The following is a 27246-nucleotide window of genomic DNA, read 5'->3' as shown; positions in this document are numbered from 1 at the left end:
CATAGTGGAACAATGCCCCCCACCGGAGACCCCCATAACAGAGACACCCTCATGGAAGCTAAAGAGCAGTCCAGAAAGAAACAGTGAAAAAAAATCACTGCTTTGAAACCAACTCGTCCCTTACAGCTGCTGCCTAAGGCAGAAAGGGCAGTAGCTGTAAATTCCTAGAAAGTGAAAACCACATCACCAGGGTTTAATCCTGCTCAGATCTTCTGATCTGCAAGGCTGTTACTGACATCAATGAGAAAGGCTTTTTTACCAGGCTGAGATTCACAGCTGCCAGACAGCCAGATGTCTGGATTGTTTACTTTAATTTCCCTTCACGCTTGAATAGATCTCAGATACCCTGCTGTGAACCTAGGCAATGTTTATATACATCTAGCCATGATTGACAGCTTCAAAAGTAGTTGTGCTTTCACTTCCTCTTTTTTTCAGCTGAATGCACTTTAATGGCATTTTATCAACAGCACCTTGCTCTACAAACTGACGTTTCATCTTATTTTTACTAAACAAACAGAAAAGCTGATACTTAGATCACACTGCACATTTTATGAACATGGTGAAAAATATATGTAAACTCCTGACTCTGGTAGTCTGCTTCCTCCAACTTATTATTGAAATCACCACTCCAACAGGGTCAATCACCACCAATCATCAGGAGATCAAGGATCAATTTAAACTTCTGTATTCCACTCTTTATGCCTCAGATTCCCTTTCAGATCCTGGCCTATTTCACAATTGGTTTTAAAATATTGATATCACTATTGCCTGACTCTATGAGTGCATTAGAAGCTTCCCTCTCCCATGATGAAATATTAAAAGCAATTGAATCCATGCAAAGAAGGCTTTAGGGCCTGATGGATTGCCAATAAAATTTCATTAAAAATTCTCATCACAACTTTGGCTATTATTATTGTCTTTGTTTTCAGAATGCTATCTCTCGAAAATGCGCCCTCCTACATTGCATCAGGCACCTTTGTCTGTTCGTTTAAAGAAAGATAAAGATCCTTTGCATTGCAGTTCATATTGGTCTATTTCTCTTTTAAATGGGCATGTTAAGATACCAGCTAAAGCCATTGCCCATCATCTTGAACCTGTCCTTACAGCTATTATCTCTCCTGGCCAGAGAAGTTTCATACAGGGCAGGCAATCCTTCTCTTATCTAAGGCGTTGTTTCAATATTATTTATACACATTCAACTACTCCTTTTCCTGAGGTTCTTATAACTATGGACCCAGCGTGGAATGGGACTACATCACATTTCAAAAATTTGGATTTGGACCCATTTTTATAAACTGGATTAAACTATTGTATTCTTCCCCGATTACCCCAGTACACACAAACAATATTCACTTTAAATTCTTTGACCTCCACTGAGGTATCAGACATGGCTGTTCCCTTTCCCCGCTACTTTTCAGTCTTGCTATTGAATCCATGACACTTTCACTGCGGACATGTGGAGACACACAGGGTGTGAAGTTGAACAGAAACTCTCCCTACATGCTGATGAAATGGTTCTTTACATTTCTGATACAGCTTCACCTTTCCCACATATTCCCCCTGTCCTTGAGAAATTTGGTCAGATTTCCCGTTTTAAAATCAATTTACAAACGAGTGAAATTATTCCTATTAACTCGATGACCAAGAGTTACCTACTTTCTCCCCTCCCCTTCCAGGTCTTAGTGAACAGTTTTAAATATTTATGAATTTTTTTACTCAATTCGTTGGAGGGCTGGGATTCTCCCCTACTTCGCGGGGCGGGGGGTCCCGGCATGTTGGAGTGGCGTGAACCACTCCGGCGTTGGGCTGCCCCAAAGGTGCGGACGTCTCCACACCTTTCGGGGCCAAGCCCTCACATTGAGGGGCTAGGCCCACGCCGGAGTGGTTGGCGCTCCGCCGGCTGGCGTGGATGGCCTTTGGCGCCATGCCAGCCGGGGCCGAAAGGACTTCGCCTGCTGGCGTAAGTCTGCGCATGCGCCAGAGCGTCAGCGGCTGCTGATGTCATCCCCGCCCATGCGCAGGGGAGGGGTCACTTCCGCCTCCGCCATGGTGAAGACCATGGCGAAGGCGGAAGGAAAAGAGTGCCCCCATGGCACAGCCCCACCCGCCGATCGGTGTCGCTGGCCAGGCCACCGTGGGGGCACATGCGCAGGGGAGGGGGTCACTTCCGCCTCCGCCATGGTGAAGACCATGGCGAAGACGGAAGGAAAAGAGTGCCCCCATGGCACAGGCCCGCCCACCAATTGGTGTCGCTGGCCAGGCCACCGTGGGGGCACCCCCCGGGGCCAGATCGCCCCCCCCCCCAGGACCCCGGAGCCCGCCCGCGCCGCCAATCTCACCGGTTAGCCTCTCCCGCCGGCGGTACTTCGGCCCATCGCGGCCGGAGAGTCGCCGGGGGGGGGGGGGGGGCCCGCCGACCTGCGCGGCGCGATTCCCGCCCCCGCTGAATGTCTGGTGGCGGAGAATTTGGGACACGATGGGGGCGGGATTGATGCCGGCCCCCGGCGATTCTCCAACCCGGCGGGGGGTCGGAGAATCCCGCCCGAGATCATTTTAAGTCAACTTTGACCCTTTGATGAAGAAGACTTAGCACGTTGGCCCTATCTTTAGCTGGTTGGAGGAATTCTGTAAAGAGGATCCACTTTGCCAACATTTCTATAATTATTTCAGTGCGGGCAGCATGGTGGCGCAGTGGTTAGCACTGCTGTCTCATGGCACCGAGGTCCCAGGTTCGATCCCTGCTCTGGATCACTGTCCGTGTGGAATTTGCACATTTTCCCTGTGTTTGCGCGGGTTTCACCCCCACAACCCAAAGATGTGCAGGTTAGGTGGGTTGGCCATGCTAAATTGACCCTTAATTGAAAAAAAATGAATTTGGGCACTTTAAAAAATTTTTAAAAAATAATTTCAGTGCATTTGATTGTATTGTGGGCGGCATGGTAGCACAGTGATTAGCACTGTTGCTTCACAGCACCAGGGTCCCAGGTTCAATTCCCGGCTTGGGTCACTCTCTGTGTGGAGCCTGCAAGTTCTCCCCGTGTCTGCGTGGGTTTCCTCCAGATGCTCCATTTTCCTCCCACAAGTCCCAAAAGACGTGCTTATGAGGTGAATTGGACATTCTGAATTCTCCCTGTGTGTACCTGAACAGGCGCCGCAGTGTGGCGACTAGGGGCTTTCACAGTAACTTCATTGCAATAAAGATTATCATTATTTTAATCCCAAAGTATTTATTTGTGGCAACAGACCCATTTGTTTCTTCCTTCATTTGGAATATGAAAATACTCAGAATTTGTAAAGCTTTTTTATGAAAATCTATTTCGGTAGCTTGGCAATACCAAATTTTTAGTTCAATTATTGGCCTGCTAATATTCATAATATTTAGTTCTGGCTTCATTCGGACCCATCTAATTTAGTGTGGGTGTAAATCCGAAGCAGCCTCCTGTCAATCCACATCTCTGCCCACTCTGTTGTGTCTCCCATTCCTCTCTCACTTTTCTTCCAATCCTATTATTAGGCAATCACTTAAAATTTGGCCTCAGTTCAGAATACACTTTGTGCTACAATATTTCTCTTTGTACAACCCGATTAATGCAAATAATTTATTTCCGCCTTCATTAGAGTACTCTGCCTTTCAAGTCTGGCATGTGAGAGGTGTCAAAGCCCCTGCTAATTTATATATTAATAATAATTTTGCTTCTTTTGACACTCTTTCTCGGAAATATGATTTGCCCCGCACACACTTCTTTCGCGACTTACAAATCAGAGATTTTGTGTGCAAAAACAAAATCGCTCAATTTTCTTTTTAACCCCCCCTAAATAACTAATTGATAGTATATTAAAACTAATTCCTTTTGTTCGGGGGTTTATTTTCAAATTATATTCTCTAATCTATTCACGACATGGTTCTCGCTCTTATAAACTCTAAGGGAGCAGGATTTTGATCGAAAATTATAGAGAATAACTGGGCATCAATTTTCTCTCACGTATATTCCTCATCTTATCTGTGCAAGTTATGGGTTGCTACAATTTAAAATCTTACATAGTATCCAGCTTTCCAAAATTAAATTATCTATGATTTATCCTAATTTTGATCCAACATGTGATAAATGCCAGACATATGCACTGGTTGTGTTCTAAATTAGTTTCGTTTTGGACTAATATTTTTACATCACTCTCGTATTTTTCGTTGTAACATTGAACCTTCTCCCATGTAGACTCTTTGGAATGGAACCAGATGACACCCTCTTACAAAAATTCAGACAGATGCACTGCTTCTTCAACATTATTGGCTGGACACATTATTCGATTAAGTTAGAGATGGCACGGTGGCACAGTGGTTAGCACTACTGCCTCACAGCTCCAAGGTCCCAGGTTCAATTCCGGCCTCGGGTGACTGTCTCTGTGTGCAGTTTGCACTTTTTCCCGTGTCTGCGTGGGTTTCCTCTGGGTGCTCCGGTTTCCTCCCACAGTCCAAAGAAGTACAGGTTAGGTGGATTGGCTTTGCTATATTACCCCTTAGTGTCCAAAGGTTAGGTGGGGTTTCTGGGTTATGGGATGATGCCTCGCAATCACCGCCCACGGGATGGGGTGGAGGCATGGGCTTAATTAGGGTGTTCTTCCCAAGGGCCGGTGCAGACCCAATGGGCCGAATGGCATCCTTCTGCACTGCAAATTCTATGATTCTATGAAAATTAACAATTTGACTTCCGGTTATGGCCATGGAGTGAGTGGTCACACACAGGGAAGCTCCTACTTGAAGGCACAGAAAAGAGGTCTTTTTACCCGACAAGGGGTGGAATTTTGATGAAAAGGCGTAGGTGAATGTTGGAGGAGTAGTTTCCCCTGGAAGTGGTATGTCTGCTGGCTATCAGACCCAGCAGAAACCAGTGAGAGAACAGGCTAAAGAGTTGGAAGCCTGTACTGCAGCAACAGCCAGTGTTAGCAAGATGGCGGAGGAAGGGCTGATGCAATCCGGATTGTCCCAGATGGAGGAACTGATAGCGTTTATTAAGAGGAATTCTGCCGGGAGAGGAAAGAAATGCGTGAGGATCGCTTGAAGGCCATCGAAGGAGCTGTGGCACTCCTGAAGAGGTCTCTAGAATGGTTGGAGATTTATTTTGAGGTGCAGCGGTCACAGATTTGGGAGATCGAAGGAGTGATCTTGGACCACACCGATCATGTGGTAGTTCTGGAGGCGGAGGTGGGGCTCCTAGGGGATCTGTGTTAAATATTGAGGGCAAAGGTGGAGGAGCAGGAGAATACCTCGAGAAGGCAGAACCTGTGAATTGTGGTAGTTCTGGAGGAGTGGAAGGTGTGAGGGCCACGTGGTATCTCACGAAGATCCTGGCAACAGAAGGGGTTCTAGATAAGGCGTCTGAAGTGCACCAAGCGCATAGGTCCCTGAGGCAGAAGCATCGAGCTGGGAAGCTGCTGTAGGCAGTGATCGTGAGACTCCACAGAATTGTGGAGAAAGAGAAGATTCTGCGATGGGACTGGGAGAAGAGTACCTGAGACTGGGAGGGGAATAACGTCCGAATTTATCAGGACATCGGTGTCGACTTGGCAAAGCGGCGGGCAGGCTTCAACAAGGCCAAGGTGGTGCTGTACTGGTACCGGGCAGATCAGGTTTCGGGTGCTCTACTCGGCAAAATTATTGGTGACGTTCGGACAATTGCTATTTCGAGACCCCAGAAGTGGCCGAAGACTTCATTGAGGAGCATAAACTGAGGGAGAAATGAGCGGACAATGCTTGGGAACTAGGGTGCTGCCACTTTGTAATGGTCGGGAGCATGTTTGAAGCGGGGGTAAGGATTGGGGAATTTTCTTTTTTTTCTTGGGTGGGATTTGCTGTTTATTGTTGAGCTTTTAAGGGGTTGTAGGGGTGAAGAATTTGTGTGGGGATGTTTGCTCCCATTCCCCCCCTCCTGTTCTATGGGACTGTATATGTTTAACATTTGTTTGTTTGCTTTTGGAGAAGGTTGCCTGGAGTTCAGGAGAAGTTCTTCTTTGGGTGGGGGTGGGTAAGGTCACCTTCCTCCTTGAGCTGAGGAGTGGGTGGGATGGAAGGGGAGGTGCCTTTGGGTATGGGCGGCTGTGCTAGCAGGTGATGCTGATGAATGGAAGTGAGGTGGTGGGTTAGAAGGCCGATGGTGGGGGAGGGGGGTGGTGGAGGTTGTTGCAACGTAGCAGGGGATGAGAGCTGATGTGATCAGGGGCAGAGAAATGGGCTAGGTAGAGGGTGGAATTAAATGGGTGGAGGTAAGTGGGGAAGATGACAGGGGTAGAGGGGATTGGAGGCGTAAGCCTCCTGTAAGGCTGGTAACGTGGAACGTCCGTGGATTGAATGGGCCAGATAAAAGGTCACGGGTGTTTGCGTACCTCAGGAGCCTGAAAGCGGGGGTGGTCTTTCTGTACAAGACGCACCTCCGTGTGAAGGACCAGGTTAGGTTAAGAAAGGGATGGGTTAGGCAGGTTTTTCACTTGGGGTTTGATTTGAAATCAAGGGGAGTGGCGATTTTAAAGAGCAAAAAATGGGATTTCTGAGTGCGAGGAGGTGAGGGATCCAGGTGGGAGATATGTGATTGTGAGTGGGGGTATTGGAAGGGGCACCAGTGGTGTTGGTAAATGTGTATGCCCCAAGCCGGAATGTGGCAACTAGTGGCTTTTCACAGTAACTTCATTGAAGCCTACTTGTGACAATAAGTGATTATTATTATTGGGATGATGTGGGTTTTATGAGGGGGTTGCTGGCAGCGATCCTGGATTTGGCCACACACCAGCTGATTATGGGAGGAGATTTTAAGTGTGTCCTGGAGCCGAGGGTGGATAGGTCGAGCCCGAGGTCGATAGGTAGGGTACAAATGGCAAGGGAGCTGGGGGGTTTATGGAGAGGATGTGTATGGTGGATCTATGGCATTTTTAGAACCCAGGGGGGGTGTATTTCTTCTTTTCACACATCCATAAGGTGTATTTGAGGATTGATTACTTTGTAGTGAGTCGGGAGATTTTGGTTGGGGTGGAGGGGGCAGAGTATGCGGGGATAGTTATCTCAGATCATGCCCCCTACTGGCTAGAGATTCGATTTACAGCGGGACAAGAGCAGAGGCCGGGGTGGAGGTTTGACTCGGGGTTGTTGACGGATGGAGGTTTTTGTGATAGGTTGCGGGCGCCGATCAAGGCAAATGTGAGTTGAATCAGAATGGGGAGGTGTCGGTGGCCATTTTCTGGGAAGCACTGAAGGCAGTGGACCGGGAGGAAATTATTTTGTTTAAGGCTCATGCGGATAGGGAAAGGAGGGCGGAACATGACTGTCTAGTGAGCGAGATAGTGGAGGTGGACAGGGAGTATTCGAGGGTGCCCACCGTGGAGGGATTGGCGAGGAGGAAAAAGTTGCAGGGGCAGTTTGACATGCTGACAATGGGGAGAAGGCAAGCTGCATGCTGGTGTACCAACTGCGTCGGCAGGCCGCGTCTCGGGAAATACTAAAGATACCGACTGGGGTTGGGGATGTAATGTTAGAGCCAAGGAGGATAAACGAGGCATTTCGGGAATACTACCAGGGATTATACAGGGTGGACCCGGGGGAGAGGAGGAGGACGTGGGGCAGTTTCTGGACAAGCTTTTGTGAGAGGATGTAAGAAGCAAGGTTGTTAAAGGGAAACCAGTAGAGCATTTGAAGTTCCAAAAGGCATTTGATAAAGTGTAACACAAAAGGTTTCTGCATTAGATCAGAGTGTGTGGGTGTTGAGGGTGAGATGTTAGCATGGACAGAGGATTGACTAACTAACAGCAAGCATTGAGTCTGGATATGTGGGTCATTTTCAGGTTGGCAAACTGTAACTAGTGGAGTGCCACAGGGCTCAATACTGGAGCCTCAACTATTTATATTAAATGTTAGCCTTTATTGTATGAGGGAATAGAGTATAAAGATAGGGAAGTCTTGCTGCAGTTCAATAGGACATTGGTGAGACCACACCTGTTGTACAATTTTCGCCTCCTTGCTTCAGATATATACTTGCACAGGAAAAGGTTTAGAGAAGGGTTGGTACCTGAGATTAAAGGGTAATTTTTGTGAAAGGTTCATTGGAGTTTAGAAGAATGAAAGGTAATTGTATTGAAACATATATGATTTCAAGGGGGCATAACAGAGTAGATACCGGGAGGATCTTGCGGAAGTCTGGAACGAGGAACTAGGAGGCATAGTTTACAAATAAGGATCTACCATTTAGGACAGGCATTTCTTCTCTCAGCAAGTCATTCGTCTTTTGAATTCTCTTCCACTGTGTGCATTTGAGATTGGGTCATTGAATATATTTAAGGACACGTTATACAGATCTGTGATCAACAAGGGAGTCAACGGTTATGGGGGGCATTGAAGGAAAGTGGAACTAAAGCCACAGTCAGCTGAGCTATGATCTTATTAAATGGCAAAACAGGTTCAATGGGCCGAATGGCTGACTTCTGCTCATATTTCTTAATTCCTTATAGTGCCAGAGGTTGCACCTGCTTTTCCACTGAAGGAATACTAATATTTTGGCTGCGCTTCATACCAACATTTCTCATCATCTCAATGCAGTGGGGATAGCAGACTGGAGGATTTCCTGGTGTTTCTGGGTGTTGGTCCACGATACACAATATCATCGAGAAGCTCTGACAGCTTGTCTTTGCTCCAAGCCAGACAACCTTGAAGTGTGATCACATGGCCTCCACTGGCTTGTTCAATGCTTTTCATGATCAGCGGACAACACAGGACATTGTTTGGCTCATCAGTGATGAGGACCAAATGTAATATTCCATGCATGAAATTTTAATTTGATTGAGCCGCTTGTTTTGTGTCACTGATGTCCTTTTCTTGAGAAGGACACTTGCAGAGGTATGTGTTTTGCTGATGTTGGGCTCACAACTAGTGTCATATTATTGGCCCACTTTCAATATAGAACTAAACATCTCCAATTTATGTTTGCTCATAATGAATGGAAGTAATGCTCAGCAGGACCTTCATCTACAATACTGCACAATTCACTGAGCATGGAAACTATCCTCAATAGCACACAGGATGCAGACTAAAGTCTTGCTTAAAGCATTGATATTACCAGTCAGTATATTTACTCAACAGAATGTGATTATCTCTCAGACATTTCTGAATACTTCACTAAAAAATTAAACTTAATTACACTACTCCATTTGTTACTTTAGACTGCAGCCATGGGAGGACCATGGTGTAAACATATTAAAAATATTACTATTAAGCTAAACTTTGCCCTCAAGAGATTAAATTCAGAGCCTTGCCTGGCTGGCAGGTGTACATTAGATTTCAGATACGGTGTCCAGAGACAATGACAAGATAATTTGATATTTGAGCAACCATCCGCCCTTATTGCTGTGCAAAAATTCTATTTATTTAAATTTGAACATTCTGCCAAGTTAGGCTAGTGGGTTATACTCTTGGGGAGGAAGGGTAGTCAATTTTGACAAAAAGCTAACATTGCAATCAGGCTTTTAAAAATGAAAATGAGACCCGATGAAGGCTTGATGCAGTGAAATGGTTTTCTGAAGGTTGTAAAGACTGGAGACAGCAGGAAGGTGAGGATCGACCCTTGGCTCCAGGAGAAACCTCAGAGGAGTTATTGGGGGAGAATTTTGATGTTTGTCTGAAGCAAACTTCTAAAACAGATTGAATATTTTCTTTACCCTCCCTTCCTTCCAAATTCAGTTTCTGAAACAACAATATCTAGTGATGCCATGTGTACAGAGTATGTCATTATGTGAACACAGCATAATTCTCCAAGGCCATCTAGTAGCTGCATGCTAGATTTAGCAATTACTCTCTGGCCATAAGATAGCTTGAGTCCACAGCAGGAATGGAAACCCCGATGAAGACATAAAGAATACAGCTTTTAAACGGACCTGAGGAGCTTTAGTAGAATTTGAACACGTGAATCATCCAGTTTGCCCCGCAACCATTTATTTTTTTGAATCGTGTTTGGGTATAATACAGAATAGGAATAAAATGATTTAGTTTTTTTTCCTTTCCAATTTACTTGGCTCCTTCCTGTAACTGATCATTCGTGCTGGGATGGATTGGCAGTGGGTGGGGCTGGGTGGGCGGGAGAGGGGACACATTCCTGAAGCACTGACTGGCCATTCCTCATGTGCGAGTCTGGATATTAAGCCCAAGTTGCTGGAGGTATCACATTTATTGATTAATCCATTAGGGAGCTGTGCTCATTTAATTGGTAAATTAAATAAAGGGAGAATGGTTAACTGGAACTACATAGATAGATCTTGACACAAACATTGGAATACAATAACATTTGTGAAACAAAACAGAAACTCACAAATGTAGCTCTTTTCTGTCCATTCATTTTGAAATAAGAAATGCAGGAGTATTTCACAAGACTTACTGTGTAGAAAATGACTGGCACTACTTGTCCCTAGTTTATTAACAGCCACACATGTGTAGTTGCCATAGTGATCCTCTGTGATGTTGGTAACAGTGAGAATAGATCTGGTACTGAAGTTCTTGATTTGAATCCCCTGCCTGCCAGAAGCCAACCTAAGGATTGACAGAAACAAATAAGGTGATTAAAAAACCATGCACTGGATAGCAAACTATATAGGACTGAACTCAATGCACATTCTTGCTAAAAACAACATTATTTTTAACAAGTGTGGGGGTTGGGGGTGAAAGCAGAGTACAATGAGACAGACCCAAAATCCTCAAGTAAATTGATGCAGCTCCTGCTAGTATCTAGCATATATTTCCTGGGAACAGCAAAAACACAAAACAGAACTTTTACTGAGCGAATGTAATGTGACTTTTGTAAAAATTAAAAGTTTTAAAATTCCATATATTGTTTATTATCTTAGACATTAATTTTCCTCCCAGTTATTAGAAATGTACGTTATTTTTCAATTGCAAAAACGCCCAGACTTTGCATGATTCAGATTTTATATTCCTTTTGAAACTGGACTCAGATTTACTGGGTGGAATTGAAACTCATGATCTGAAATTGTTGAACTCAATGTGTTGAGTCTGGATGTCTGTAAAGGTCTTAATTTAAAAGTGATGGCCTGTTCCTCAAGCTTACATTGAGCTTCATTACACAGGAAAAGAGAAAATCTCCAAAAGCTGAAAATACACAGGACAGGATTTTTCTCCCCGGAGAAATGTGCAGTTGCGGGTAGGAAAAGCAGAACGTTTCCCGCTGGCCGGAATGGTAGGTTTCCATGACAGCTTGCCCACTTTTCAGCTCATTAAACGTGCATGAACAGGAAACACATCGGATCCTGTGGTGGGATGGGCTGCAATTTGGCTGCTCTGCTGTGACCTAATTGGATCATCTTTCTGTGCACTATATTTAAACCACATCCATCACTGACTGCAGACCAGGACTGGTGGAAGATAGTGATGGCCTCCAAAGGAAAGAGACGGAGAGCCCCCAGGTTCAGCAACAATGAACTGATATGACTTCTGGATGTGGTTGAGGCACACTATTAGAATCATAGAATCATTGTCCTTTACCCCAGTGATGGGAGATGGAAGTCCACCAAACACACCACTCCAGCTTGGGAGGAGGTGAGCAGCATGGTCAACACCAACTCAGCAGAGAAGAACTTTGCTATCTAGTGCAGAAAAAGGATGAATGACCTTATCAGCACAGCCAGGGTAAGTCAACATTTTCCTCAATCTCAACTCTCACTCTTAAAAGCCCATTAGACATCCGCAGGGTTACAGTCCACAGGGATCTCGCACACCACCAGCACAAGGGACATCACCACTGATTCCCTCACACAGAGGTTAACATCTTCATCTCTTCTCACATCAGTGCAGCTCTCATCCTCAGCCCTTACACAGGTCCACTCAGCACTGAGAGAGGGCAGGAATCCTTCTCATCAACCTTGGCAGCCATCCTTCCTAAATCTGTCCACTTGTATTCATGCAGGAGAAGCCCAACCACAAGAAGAAGGGAGAGATGCCAGAACCGAGGAGGGTTGTCTGAGCCTAGGCCCTTCACTCAGTTTGTAGAGCATGTGACAGAGTTGGCTGGCGGGGACCAGGACCATGCTTGCGCCCAGAGTGAGACCTGCTCTCTAAAGCAAGTGAGGACCCATCACCAGCTCATAATTCACCCCCCAAAAAAGTGAGTGCCTTTGTAATGTTGGTCACTATGCAACAAATCACTAATTATATTTTCCATTTTTGATAGGCACCAGTGGGAAACTGAAGAAACCCACTGGTGGCAGCATCTCAGTCCCAGCCCATCTCAGATGAGGACCCTGAGGACACACTAAATGTAGTGCCATCACTGCATTCACCAGCACCCTCCACCAGTGCACAGGCACACACCTCGGTAGGCCCTCTACAGCAGGCTCGGAATCATAACCTGGTGAGAACAGCACAGATTTTGGCCAACAGCAGGTGGAGGCAGAGACACCTAAGATTTCTGACACTTGGAGGACTGCTGGAGGCCAGAATTCTGTTGCATCTGAGTCAGATGGTGAGCCTGTGCACTTGGCCCTAACACAGATGTAGGAGCTGCATTGAAAAACACAAGAATATCGAGCAGGTTTGTCAGAAGTGGTCAACAATGGACAATGGAGGAATCTGTCTGCCTCTGGTCTGGTTGGGGCAAGTTCAGCACAGGACTAAATAGTTAGCTTTTAAAGCAGACCAAGGCAGGCCAGCAGCGCGGGTTCAATTCCCGTACCAGCCTCCCCGAACAGGCGCCGGAATGTGGCGACTAGGGGCTTTTCACAGTAACTTCATTTGAAGCCGACTTGTGACAATAAGCGATTTTCATTTCATTTTAATTTTCATTTCATTTTCATTTCATTTCTGAGGTCACTCTGCTGACATGCCAGTACTTTTGAGGTTGACACTGGCAGGACGGCAACTGCCATGGAAACGTTGGCCCAAGACACTAGGACCTGATATGCGTTAGTAGGTGCCCTCCATCGTTGCCGGCATAGGTGGGGTCCATTGGCGGTTAAGCAAGAGGGGGAAGGGGCACCTCAACCTCACTCCAGGTGGACCTTCTCTTCAAAGAGACAGCCAGGGATCCATAGGGACAAGGGCCAGCAGCTGGACAACTTGGGGCCATCCACTCAAATGACACTAAGAGAGTCCAGCCGATCCCAATCCCCCCTGGCTGTAAGCCCATCTGCTAGTCCAAAGGTCAGGAAGAGTACATCTGCCGAACAGCAGGAGACCCCAAGCAGGCCAGGGGCCACCTGGTCACGACTCCCCAGAGGACACCGCCAAGGTTGCAGGGCGCAGCAGTCAGCAGGTTGCCTCCACCTCTGCTGTCGAAGTCGGGGGTACACCAAGGCACAGACGTAGGGTTAGAAAAATTAAGAAGTCTCTTCACTCCACAGTGAAGAAGGCGGAATATTTGGCTGAGTTATATCTGACCATGCTCCGCACTTGGTAGACCTAGTGTTGGAGACAGGCCGGACGCAGTGCAATGGATGGAGGTTTGATGTAGGCTTTTGTTGGATATGGGGTTTTGAGAGCTATAGGAGAATATGTGGAGTTCAATGAGAATGGGATGGTCTTGCCCTCTATTCTGTGGGAGGTCTTGAAGCTGCTAATTGGAGGGAGGAATCATATCATATAGGGCGCACGTGGACGGGGAGATGAGGAAGGAGCGCCAGAAGTTAGTTGATGAGAACTTGGAAGTGGACCGTAGGTATGCAAGTGACCCAACTCAGAAACTCTTGGCCTGCAGGAAAAAGCAACAGAAGCAGTTTGACTATGCATAGGGTGGTGTGCCAGCCGAGGCGGTTGAGGGAGGTGGCATATGAATATGGGGAGAAGGCCAGCCACCTCTTGGTTCACCAGCTAAGGCGGCAGGTGACTTCTAGGGAGATCAGCCAGGTTAGGGATTTGGAGGGCAGACTGGTTTCTGCATAGGACAAGGTAAATGGGGCATTTTGAGCCTTTTATAAGAGGTTTTATAGGTCAAAGCCACCAGAGGACGAGTTGGGAATGGCAAGGATTTTAGAAGGCCTGGAGTTCCCCAAGGTGTGGGAAGAATTGCAAAAAGGGCTGGAGGCAGTGTTCTGGCTAGAGGAGGTATGAATAGCATTGGAACAGAGGCAGATGGAGAAGGCACTGGGGCTGGATGGGATTATCCCAGTGGAATTTTACAAGAAGTTTGTGGACTAGCTGATTCCGTTATTGATGGGGATGCTTAATGACTCTCTGGCATGGGGTTCTCTCCCTGAAACGCTTGGGGAAGTTGCCGTCTCCTTTTTCCTGAAAAAGAATATAGATCCCGCAAAATGCGGGTTGTATCGCCTGATTTTATTCCTTAATGTAAAAGCTATTGGCTAAGGTTTTAGCACTGAGGCTGGAACCCAGTCTCCCAGAGGTATTTGGGGAAGACCAGACGGGATTTGAAAAGGGCCGAAAATTGTCATTCAGCATGAGACAACTGCTGAATATGGTTCTTACCCCAGCGGTCCCGACCCCACACTGCATCAATAATAATGGCATGATGTGATCTTTAATACAAATGTCCCAAATCCTACAGTGCAGGAGGAGGTCATTCAGCCCATCAAGTCTGCACTGACCTTGGAAAAAGCAATCTATCAAGGCCCTGTAACCCCACCTAACCTCTGGGCACTTAAGGGCAATTTAGCATGGCCAATCCACCTAACCTGCACAGCTTTGGACTGTGGGAGGAAACTGGAGCACCAGGAGGAAATCCATGCAGACACGTGGAAAAGGTGCAAACTCCACACAGTCACCCGATACTGCAATTGAACCCAGGTCCCTGATCTTGTGAGACAGCAGTGCTAACCATTGTGCCACCATGATGCCCTAAATGGCTCGGAGATGAGTTCTGCACTTATGTTAGATATGCTGGACATGGGAATGAGGTGAGCACTAGCACTGGAGTGTGATTTTAAAGCATCTTTTGGGCTTTCTATTGCCTTGAAGGATGAAGCAGACAGGAGAGCAGCCTTATGGTTCACACAGACGCTGAAGAAATCAAGCCAATCTGCTCAAGCAGTAGCAGCTTTGCGTCACTGCATCAGCACCCTAGTTTGACTTTCCTTTATTATGGAGGAGTTTTCACCAGCAGACACAATTAATAATGGCTCCTCATTGTGTTCCCGCTCGCCATGCACTAATATTTACCAAACTGTTTTCTCTTTCCACTATTAAGATTGAAAATTTGATTCTGTCCCTCTCCAGCCTGTTAAGAGGCTCATCAATGTTCTTAACAGGAAGTTAATTGGAGGTACGTGGGCGGCCGACTCCACTGCCCTCCTTTTCGAAATTCCAACGCATCGCGGAGGTGTGGTATTCGAGGCTGGTTTAGCACAGTGGGCTAAACAGCTGGCTTGGAATGCAGAGCAAGGCCAGCAGCGTGGATGTAACCGCCCTCCCCGAACAGGCTCCGGAATGTGGCGACTAGGGGCTTTTCACAGTAACTTCATTGAAGCCTACTTGTGGCAATAAGCGATTATTATTACTGACACACTATCCATGTACGCTATTTTCGGAGCGTGCCAGCACCTCTGGCTCTATCACACCCTTAGCTACCTCTGTGAAAGTAGATAGGATACTTGAAGGCTCGACTCCCTCCTCCATTTCCTCATGTGTCCTTGCCTGCTGATTCTTCAGTCATTTTGGAGTCACAGATCAAAATATTTTTTTTCCCAGTTGCTGATGAACCTGCTTTATATTCCTCACAGCTACTGTATTTCTAATGTAAATTATTGGTCTTTGGAAAGTTTGGTGTTCAATAACATTTCAAATTTTTGCTTTGGGTATTATGATATTATAGTCACTTCTGTAGCAAATCAAACTGACAGTTTACCATTACAACTGTTGACACCAGTCAATACCTTGTTTAACATAAGGCCCAAAATCAAAGATAATCAGAGAAAAAACAGAAATATGCTTTCGTTCGGAGTGTCAACCTACTTTTTGTCTCCTTTGTACCATTCAAACGCTGCTGCAGGAACTGCTAAAGCCTCACATCGCAGTAATCCTCCTTTACCCAGTACCATCCCAGGACTCTTAATTTCCATTACTGCAGGAGGGTCTAGAACAGAAAACAATCACAGTATTAGCACAAAAGTCAGAAACAACTGGTAGAAAATAAAATTATTTTGCTATTATTTGTTATTTTGTAAAGTTGCATTGATTACTTTTGGATCTGCAGAGGTCTACAGGCCATTCTCTTTAATGATTCACAGAAAATAACGTGGACTTCACATGTAAAATAAACCCCATTGCTTTCATATCAAATGAAGGTAATTGTAATGTTCTTGTCGATGGCCTGATTTAGATTACAAGAACACTTGTAGCTAAAGCTGTAAACAATTTATTAACATTAACTGTGGGTCAAATATATACAAAGCAACAGATGAATAACAGTATTAACATGCACAAGCAACCTCTCTCCAAGCTCCCTAGTCAGACTGAGGTCACCTGACTCTAACACTCACTTATATACTGTGAGACTCTTAGTGGTCAGTCGGAGAATTACAACACAACCATGATATCACTACAGTAATCACGCATAATACACTGACAACGTTGCCTATCACATGGAAAATTTTATATGCAATTCATGAATAAAAGAATTACAAAGCCTATCATAGTTACTAATCAATTTGGAGTTTTATTTAATAATCTTGGATGCGATTTAACGTAAATGAAACAGCATTCCGTGTTGAACACGTTTAGCTAGGTGATTCCAGGTGCTGGCAGCGCCGTGAATAACCCTGCAATCAAACGGGACTCTATTTCAATTCTGGGCCACAGCGAGGAATCTCCTGAGAATTACTGGCCTCGTCATGTCCCAAGTTGGGCGCGGCGAGGGAGGTTGATCGCGCCCCTTATCTCTTAAGTGTTTTATGCCGTTTGCTATAAGAACAGCAGAAGGTGGAACCCCATTGATAGTACATGTTTTATTTCCTCAGGCACTGCCTACTCAGTTAACTTTGAAGAGTAATGTCGGTTGTTGCGATAAATACTGGAAAGGATTCTGAGAGATAGGATTTATGATTATTTAGAAAAACATAGTTTGATTAAAGATAGTTGGCATGGCTTTGTGAGGGGCAGGTCTGACGAGCCTCATTGAATTCTTTGAGGATGTGATGAGGCACATTGATGAAGGTCGGGCAGTGGATATGGTGTATATGGATTTCAGTAAGGCATTTTATAAGGTTCCTTGTGGTAGGCTCATTCAGAAAGTCAGGGGGCATGGGATACAGGGAAATTTGGCTGTCTGGATACAGAATTGGCTGACCGAAAGAAGACAGCAAGTCATAGTGGATGGAAAGTATTCCGCCTGGAGGTCGGTGACCAGTGGTATCCCTCAGTGATCTGTTCTGGGACCTCTGCTCTTTGTGGTTTTTATAAATGACTTGAATGAGGAAGTGGAAGGGTGGGTTAGTAAGTTTGCTGATGACACAAAGATTGGTGAAGTTGCAGATAGTGTTGACGGCTGTTGCAGAGTACAACAGGACATTGACAGAGTGCAGAGCTGGGCTGAGAAGTGGCAGATGGAGTTCAACCTAGATGAATGTGAAGTGATTCATTTTGGAAGGCCGAAATTGAATGCTGAATACAGGGTTAAAGGCAGGATTCTTGGAAGTGTGGAGGAACAGAGGGATCTTGGGGTACACGTATATAGATCCCTCAAAGTTCCCACCCAGGTTGATAGGGCTGTTAAGAAGGTGTATGGTGTGTTGGCTTTCATTAACAGAGGGATTGAGTTTAAGAGCTGCGAGGTTTTGCTGCAGCTTTATAAAACCCTGGTTAGACCACAGTTGGAATATTGTGTGTTCAGTTCTGGTTGCCTCATTATAGGAAGGATGTGATAATTTGGAGATGGTGCAGAGGAGATTTACCAGGATGCTGCCTGCCCTGGAGGGCATATCTTATGAAGAAAGGTTGAAAGAGCAAGGGTTTTTCTCACTGGAGCGAAGAAGGCAGAGAGATGACTTGATAGAGGTGTACATGGTGATGAGAGGCATGGATAGAGTAGAGAGCGAGAGACTTTTCCCCAGGGCAGAAATGGCTGTCATGAGGGGACATAATTTTTAAGGTGATTGGAGGAAGGTATAGGGGAGATGTCAGAGGTAGGTTCTTTACACAGAGAATGGTGGGTGCGTGGAATGCACTGCCAGCGGAGGTGATGGAGTCAGAGTCATTAGGGACATTTAAATGACTCTTGGACAGGCACATCGACAGCAGTAAATTGAAGGGGTGTAGGTTAGGTTCATCTTAGATTAGAATAAGTGGTCGGCACAACATAATGGGCCAAAGAGCCTGTACTGTGCTATTCTATTCTATGTTCTATGTAAATACAGAAACCAATTTGTATACAGCAAGGCCCCACACCAGCAAGTTGATGAGTGACCAGATCATTTTGTTTTGATGATGCTGGTTCATAGACAAATACTGCCACGGATATTTTGAATAGTGCCATGGGATCCTCTACACCCACCTGAACAAATGGATAGGGCCTAGATTAGTGCTTACCTAAAAGAGAACATTTCTGTCGTTGTAGCCTTCCTTCACCCTGAGATCAAAACTTGAAATCCAAATGGGCAATTATTTTGTTGAGGTTGGTGTTCTGGTGTTTGGAAATAACCAGGATTTGCCAGTTCTACTGTACTAATGGGAGTTAGGCTAATGACTTCAAAAGGCTTAAGGCCGCATCTCAAAACATATTCATAATAGTGTATGATTTTTCTCTCCCGCCCGTATTGGAAAGGCTTGGCGGTGCATGTGGAAAATATTGCGAGAAGGCCTTAGATGCATTTCCAGGTGATGTAAGTGCAGGTCGCAGTCATCCCCTCCCCTGTCAGTTGCAGGTCACATTTCCCACAGTTCAATGTCAGGTACAGCATTATAATACATGAGTATATTATCAGGCCTAAACGCCACAATCATACCGCCACGTCAAATAATGCATCCATGGCAGCGTGATGTTGGAATGGCACAATGGATGACTGGTTTCAAAGGGGATGCACTTGGGGAGCAGAAGTCTGAGGGAAGCTCACAGGTAAGTACACTCAAACTGGTTCTGTATCTTTAGGAGGGACAGGGGGTTGGGTGAGGGGAGGGTCACAGGCAAGCCTGAACAGCAGTGTATTCGAGACTGCCTTCTGGTGCAGGACTGTGGGGTTCTTTGAAGGGCTGTACAGAGGGAAGGGAAGCTGGGGTATGGTTTTCCTGAAGGGCTCACAGAGGGAATTGTGCTCACTTAAGCAACACTCTATGCGCTATTGATTGCAGCTCAGCATTTAACCCTTGGCGCACTGACTTCCAAAATTGAATGACTAATAATGTACCATTACCCGAGTGGGCAAGCAACTATATCCCCTTTGAAAGGTGGCCATGGCAGATTGTTGAAGGATAGTACTCCTAAATCCTTGGCTCTGTGTGGAAGTGCCTCATGGCAAGTGCCCCCCAATGGGCCAAGCTGAGCACGAGTCCTTTGAGTGAAAGTTAGAACAATGCCTGCACCTGAGATGAGAGCATAAGATGCAGTAGAGTGACCAAAACTGTCACCCCCCCCCCCCCCCAAGTAACATGAAGTGGGGTTTTTCCAACCACAATTCAAACTAAGAACTGGACATCAATGTTGTGGCCAGTATCTGAATCAATGGACATTGAACAGCAGTTGCAGATGATGAATGGAAAAGGAGTGGACCTTATGAGAAAAATGCTAACTGTGAAGTCTCTCTCTTGGATACTGCAATGAGAAAATAGTTAGGAACATAGAGCTGGGTGATATTGCTGTCATTCTTCTTGCTCAAAAGCAGGAGAGAAGATGAAGACACATTGCTTGGCTCACCAAAGGCATGACCAGGGTGTGGGGGTATGCTTTGCAGGCCGAGGATGAACCCTAGAGAGCCATTGCTCATAGGCACTTTGCTAGACCCAGGATCTACAGACAGTACTTCATATACCTGCAGATGTCCGAGTATCAGTGTGGTTGAAGACTAGGGTATGCAGTGGTATAACGGTACTGTCACTGAACTAGTATCCAGAGACTCAGGACTTTGGGGACCCGGGTTCAAATTCAATAAAATTAATTGGGTATTAAAAATTGAAAGATGACCATTAAACCAATGGTCGATTGTCGTAAAAACCCATCTTGCTTGCAAATGTCCTTCAGGGAAGGAAATTTGCTGTCCTCACCTGGTCTGGTCTACATGTGACTCCAGATCCACAGCAATGTGGTTGACTCTTAAATGCTCTCTGAAATGGCCCAGCAAACCACTCAGTTCAAGGGCAATTAGGGATGGGCAACACATTCTGACACAGCTAGTCCACATTCCATCAATTAATTAAAAAAACTGCCCAGGGAACTGGTTGGTCACATCTGCCACGTGCTGCAGGATTTGGCGCCATGGAAACTTGGGGAACATCCACTGCCAGGGTTGCTGAAAGTGACTGCAATTTTTATGCCAGAGACTTCTTCCAGGGCTCCACAGGTGACCTGTGTGGGATTTTTCAAGCCTCCGCACACATGTAGGTCACTGACACAATCTTCACAAGGTCTCACAACTTTGTCCATTCCAACTGAGATCAGGCAAGCCAGGAAGTAAGAGCAATTGGATTTGCGCAGATCTCTGGTTTTCCACAGGTGCAAGGTACAATCGATTGCACTCACATGGCATTTAGAGCTCCATGGCATCAAGCTGCCAGCTATGTGAAGCACAAGAACTTCCGCTCGTTGAATGTTTAGCTGGTCTGCAACCACACTAAACGCATCCTCATGTGTGTGCTCGATTCCGAGGGAGTGTGCACGACTCCTACATTCCTAGCTGCTCTCAGATCCCTGATGTGTTTCTGGGTCCACAGAGGCTGCAGTTTTGGCCCCTCTGCGCCAAGGGCTACCCACTGAGGACATGGCTGATGACACCTGTGCAGAGACCACAGAGTACAGCTGAGACAAGAAACAATGAGGATCATGCTGCGCTTGTACTTCAGTCAAGCAAACCACAGTGATGCTCAAGATGAGATTCTACTGTGAAATTTAAACAATGTAGTTGTTCTTACGAGTACAACTTTCCCATTCTACCTGCTCATTGCCATGGAACCAGAGGCTAATCTCTTTCTTGGCCACTTCAACCGAGTGACTGGCATGGATGGCCTGGCCTGAACAGGCCTGCTGGAGCCAGGGATGTTGAAGATGAGTTTCCATTGCCTGAACAAACCTGGTGGAGCCCTGTAATAGTCCACAGAGGAGGGTGTATCCTGGCTGAATAGAGGAGATCATTCACCCTCATGCAGATGTTTGTCCCCTTCTGTAGCCTCTGACCACTGCTGCTACCACCTCTCATACTGGATTTATCACCTTTCATGAGGGTCTTCGCCCAGAGGGTGGGAATACAACATTGTAGCTATGCTCGTTATTGCCTGCAGACCCACACTCAACAATGTGTTGCAACACGGGGAGGAATTGCTTGAGGAGGAAATAGAGGCACTGCATGTCTCCTCCGATAAGGAGGGCATTGAAGGGAACAAGAATGAGGACATCCTTGAGGGCGAGGATGTTGGCCATGAGTTGCTGCGATGTCTACTTGAGGCAGATGAGCTTGGGACATGCTCATTGCTGCTAGATTCATGCAGGTAATGAGCACATTCAATGAGGACATCCCATTATTTTCACATAGCTTCTGTGAGTATTATTCTCCCATCTGACCAATGGCAGTCCCTACTCTCTGTGATAAGGTTCCTATCATGGGGATGCAGACGATGCCCGTAGCCCTTAAATTCCCGGAGGATTATGATGACCTGCAGTGGGGACCATGCATAGATCCTCACAGAGCTTCTGTGAATATCTGACTCTTGTCTGGCTTATGGCAGCTTGCTTACTCTCAATGGCCACGGTTATATCATGGTGATGCAGTGGGGAAAGTTTAACCTCTCCTGATTCTATGGCATACTTCGTAAGTTGAGGACCATGGTGTCACCAGAGGCAGAAGCTGCTGGGATGGGGGGGGGGGTCGAGCCGCACATCAAACGTGCAGAGAGCACACCCAGGGAGAATGATTGAACTGTGTGACGCCAGCTCAGTACATTCAGGCAGACATAATAATGCTCATAGAGGTACAGGCATGACTGATGTGTTTAGTCACTGTTACGGAACACCATCAATGTGCTGGGAAAGTTCAACAATGCGTATGGAGGAAGGCCAAAACTAAGCCTTTAGCTTTCACAGGAATCAAATCTTTACTTGAGACTGGCAGGAACAACAGCTTGCCTTAGAAAGGATGAAAATAGTTGGAGTTTATTGACAGAAGTGATTAACACCTGTGCCCAAGCTGTGCAACTTCTTAACATTCCTTACCCTGCTGCTACATCTTGGTGCATCCCCAACATCCACAGTGGAAGTGGAGACAGCATGCTGACTGCTACACTACATTGTCTCTAATGATCTTGGTGGGTGCCCGATGGTGAGCTGAGATCTGGGAGTCCCGGCCTACTTTCGGGGTCCTGCTGTGCGGCAGTGCCATCTTCGTTGGCTTGAGAAGTTGAAGATGGAGCAGTCACAGGAAGAGGGGTTTTGGATAGGGAGGACACTCTTGGAATCATCTCGGTGGAAGGCCCTGGGTGTGCGTTGGCTGATTCTCTTCCCTGTAGGCGCCCAAGAGCTCCTGGTTGCCTCCTTTGTTTCAGCGGCAGCGAGGCAATGGGCCGCAGACCTGGCGGTACATTACAGAGAGAGGCCGGGGAAGCTGTGCAGATTGGGGAGTGGAGTGAGGCCTGCACAATGTGGCAGCAGGCCAGCTTGACTGGGCCTGAGTCGGGGCAACAGGAGTGAAGAGATCGGAGAGTTGATCGAGTATTTCTGCATACACCAGTACCGAACCAAGGAGTCCAACTGTAAGGAAATAGGAGCAGCTCTTCCTCTTCCTGACTGACATCGGGCACAAAAGAAATCAAGAGGCTGCGGCTGGATTTAAAATTTTAAAAAAATCTTTCGAAGATGGTGCAGAACGTGGTGACCCTCTGTGACCTCTCCCCTACAGATCCTGTTCCTACATATAGCCATTATTTCACAATGTTCTATAATTATTATAGTATTTTCTAACTTATTAATTATTGTAGTATGTTCTAAGTATTCATGTATGGAGCAATCTGCCAGGACTGGAGGTAAATGATACTTTTCACTGTACCTCAGTACACATGACAATAAATCGAATCAAATTGAATCAAATAAGATCTAATTTAATAGGAAGGAGGGGCAGTTTGAGAAACTCTGTCCCCCTCTGGCATTGACACTGGTGAATGCAAACAAGTGCTTTTGCCATGGAGTGCAGCTCCTGCAGCAGTGCAGGAGAGAAGTCTTGGACCGATGTCTCAACAAGGGCCGCCACCCTAACAGTGTTGACCTCAGTATGCTTGCCTATCATTGTGGTGGTGTCCCTTGAGCTGGCGGTGAGTGAGATCCCTATAGATGTATGTGTGAGCCTGTGAGCTGTGATTTTTTTTTTTTTTAAATAATTTTTATTGAAAGAGTTTTTCCATACAGACATTTACCCCTACTAATTTTTAAATTATTTACAACACAATCCCTCTAGGCAAATGTCCCTCCCGCGCCCGCCCTCTCGCGCGCACCAGTCCTCCCCCCCCCCCCCCCCCAGGCAACCTTAACAAACAAGGCAGCCTACAGTTTCAGACATGAGCAGCGAGCAGACTTGCCCGCGTTACAGTCGTGCATGTCCCCCCACGACCCTTGCTGCCCTCCCCTCCCCTCCCCCCCCTCCTCCCCCCCCGGGTTGCTGCTGCCACGACCCCGAACGTCTATCTCTGATCTAAAAAGTCAAGGAAAGGTTGCCACCGCCTGGCGAATCCCTGTACCGACCCTCTCAGGGCAAATTTGATCCTTTCTAGCTGAATATAGCTAGCCATATCGTTAATCCAAGTTTCAACGCTTGGAGGCCTCGCGTCCTTCCATTGAATTAATATCCTTCGTCGAGCCACTAGGGACGCAAAGGCCAGTATTCCGGCCTCCCTAGCCTCCTGTACCCCCGGTTCTACCCCGACCCCAAAGATCGCAAGCCCCCATCCTGGTTTGACCCTGGACCCCACCACCTTCGACACCGTCCTTGCCACCCCCTTCCAGAACCCTTCCAGCACCGGACATGCCCAGAACATATGCACATGGTTCGCTGGGCTTCCCAGACATCTGACACACCTGTCCTCACCCCCAAAGAACCGGCTCATCCTTGTCCCCGTCATGTGAGCTCTATGCAGCACCTTAAATTGAATGAGGCTCAGTCTCGCACACGAGGAGGAAGAGTTGACCTTCTCCAGTGCATCCGCCCACGTCCCGTCTTCTATCTGCTCTCCCAGCTCCCCTTCCCACTTGGCTTTCAGCTCCTCCCCTGATGCTGCTTCCGCCTCCTGCATTATCTTGTAGATGTCTGATATCTTCCCCCCTCCGACCCAGACCCCCGAGAGCACCCTATCACTCGCCCCCTTACTGGGGAGCCGGGGAAACCCCTCCACCTGCCGCCTAGCAAATGCCTTCACTTGTAAATATCTGAACATGTTTCCCGGGGGGAGCTCAAACTTCTCCTCCAGCCCTCCCAGGCTCGCAAACCTCCCCTCTATAAACAGGTCCTTCAGCTGCCGTATGCCCACCCTGTACCAGCTCTGAAATCCCCCGTCGATGTTCCCCGGGATGAATCTATGGTTCCCTCTTATTGGCGCCGCCAACAGACCTCCCATTTCCCCCCTATGTCGCCTCCACTGCCCCCATATCTTGAGGGTGGCCGCCACCACCGGGCTCGTGGTGTACCTCGTGGGGGGGAGCGGCCATGGTGCCGTTACTAGGGCCCCCAGGCTTGTGTTGCCACAGGACGCCCTCTCCATTCGTTTCCAAGCTGCCCCCTCCCCTTCGATCATCCACTTGCGCACCATTGACACATTTGCCGCCCAGTAGTACCCCGAGAGATTGGGCAGTGCCAGCCCTCCACTGTCCCTACTCCGCTCCAAAAAGACCCTCCTCACCCTTGGGGTGCCATGCGCCCACACGTAGCTCATGATGCTACTCGTCACCTTTTTGAAGAAGGCCCTAGGGAGGAAGATGGGCAAGCACTGAAATAAAAACAAGAACCTTGGGAGGACCGTCATTTTGATTGACTGCACCCTCCCCGCCAGCGACAACGGTACCATGTCCCACCTCTTAAATTCCTCCTCCATCTGTTCCACCAGCCTGGAAAAGTTCAACTTGTGGAGGGTCCCCCAGTTCCTTGCCACCTGCACCCCTAAGTACCTAAAGCTCTTTCCTGCTCGCTTGAAGGGGAGTCTCCCAATACCCTCTCCCTGGTCCCCCGGGTGTATCACAAAAACCTCGCTTTTGCCCAAATTTAGTTTGTACCCCGAAAAGTCCCCAAACTCTGCTAATAGTTCCATTATCTCCGGCATTCCCCCTTCTGGGTCTGCCACGTACAGCAGTAGATCATCCGCATACAGCGATACTCGATGTTCCTCCCCTCCCCTAGTCAGTCCTCTCCACCCCCCTGAACCCCTCAGTGCCATCGCCAACGGTTCAATCGCCAGTGCGAAAAGTAGGGGGGATAGGGGACATCCCTGCCTGGTCCCTCGGTGGAGCCCGAAATACTCCGACCTCCTCCCGTTTGTCACTACACTCGCCGTCGGGGCCGAGTAGAGCAACTTCACCCACTTAATAAACCCTTCCCCAAACCCAAACCGTTCCAACGTCTCCCACAGGTACTCCCACTCCACCCTATCGAATGCCTTCTCCGCGTCCAGCGCTACCACTATCTCAGCCTCCCCCTCCACTGCCGGCATCATAATTACATTCAGCAATCTCCGCACGTTCGTGTTGAGCTGCCGCCCCTTCACGAACCCCGTCTGGTCCTCATGGATTACCCCTGGCACACAATCCTCTATTCTAGCTGCCAGGATCTTTGCCAGCAACTTGGCATCCACGTTCAGAAGCGAGATAGGCCTGTAGGACCCGCACTGCACGGGGTCTTTATCCCGCTTCAATATCAGGGAGATCAGAGCCTGCGACATTGTCGGGGGCAGAACCCCCCCCTCTCGCGCCTCATTAAAGGCTCGTACCAGTACCGGTCCCACCAAGTCCACATTTTTCTTATAGAATTCCACCGGGAACCCATCTGGCCCCGGCGCCTTCCCCGCTTGCATCTGACCTATTCCCTTGACTAGCTCCTCTAGCCCTATTGGCGCCCCAGCCCTTCTACCAGCCCCTCCTGGACCCTTGGGAACCTCAATTTGTTTAGGAAGTCCTCCATTCCCCCTCTCCTCGTCGGCGGCTCAGACCGATACAACTCCTTGTAAAAATCCCTGAAGACCCCGTTCACTTCTTGCCCCTTCTGCACTACCTTCCCGCCCCTCTCCTTCACTCCCCCAATCTCCCTAGCCGCATCTCGTTTGCGAAGCTGGTGTGCCAGCATCCTGCTCGCCTTTTCCCCATACTCATAGACCGCGCCCTGTGCCCTTCTCCACTGCGTCTCTGCCTTCCTGGTGGTCAGCAGGTCGAACTTGACCTGCAGGCTGCGCCGTTCTCCCAGCAGCCCCTCCTCTGGTGCCTCCGCATATCTCCTATCCACTTCCAATAGCTCCCCCACCAGCCTCTCCCTCTCCTGCCTCTCCTTTCTTTCTCTGTGCGCCCTTATGGAGATCAGCTCTCCCCTGATCACTGCCTTCAGGGCCTCCCAGACCATCCCCACCTGCACCTCACCCGTGTCATTCAAGTCCAGATAGCTCTCAATGCTCTTCCGGACCCTTTTACACACCTCGTCGTCCGCTAACAGCCCCACATCCAGCCGCCACAGCGGGCGCTGGTCCCGTGCCTCTCCCATTTCCACATCCACCCAATGCGGTGCATGATCAGAGATCGCAATGGCCGAGTACTCAGCTTCCCGTACCCTCGGGATCAGCCCCCTGCTCAACACGAAGAAATCGATTCTGGAGTACACTCTATGGACGTGGGAGAAAAAGGAATACTCCCTCGCCCTCGGCCTACCAAACCTCCATGGGTCTACTCCTCCCATCTGCTCCATGTACCCCCTCAGCACTTCTGCCGCTGCCGGCCTCCTATTGGTCCTTGAGCTCGACCTGTCTAGCCCGGGGTCCAGCACTGTGTTAAAGTCCCCCCCCATGATCAAGCCCCCTGCCTCCAGTCCCGGAATGAGGCCCAATAGGCGCCTCATAAAACCCGCGTCATCCCAGTTCGGGGCATATACGTTGACCATCACCAC

General features: G+C 47.6%; 1 protein-coding gene across 1 annotated transcript in view; it reads right to left on the bottom strand.

Annotated features, from left to right (window-relative positions):
- negr1 (neuronal growth regulator 1) overlaps positions 1–27246 on the bottom strand; it is a 747391-nt gene that overhangs the window by 66256 nt on the left and 653889 nt on the right. Inside the window, exons 5-6 of the mRNA XM_038794392.1 lie at positions 15941–16061; positions 10404–10555 (exon numbers count right to left, since the gene is read on the bottom strand). Of these exons, the coding sequence (XP_038650320.1) occupies positions 10404–10555; positions 15941–16061 (273 nt within the window). The remainder of the gene's footprint in view (positions 1–10403; positions 10556–15940; positions 16062–27246) is intronic.

Source organism: Scyliorhinus canicula, chromosome 4, assembly GCF_902713615.1.
Source record: "Scyliorhinus canicula chromosome 4, sScyCan1.1, whole genome shotgun sequence".
Taxonomy (NCBI): Eukaryota; Metazoa; Chordata; class Chondrichthyes; order Carcharhiniformes; family Scyliorhinidae; genus Scyliorhinus; species Scyliorhinus canicula.
The sequence above is the reverse complement of the archived record's forward strand: the minus strand, read 5'-3'. Positions and strand labels throughout refer to the sequence as shown.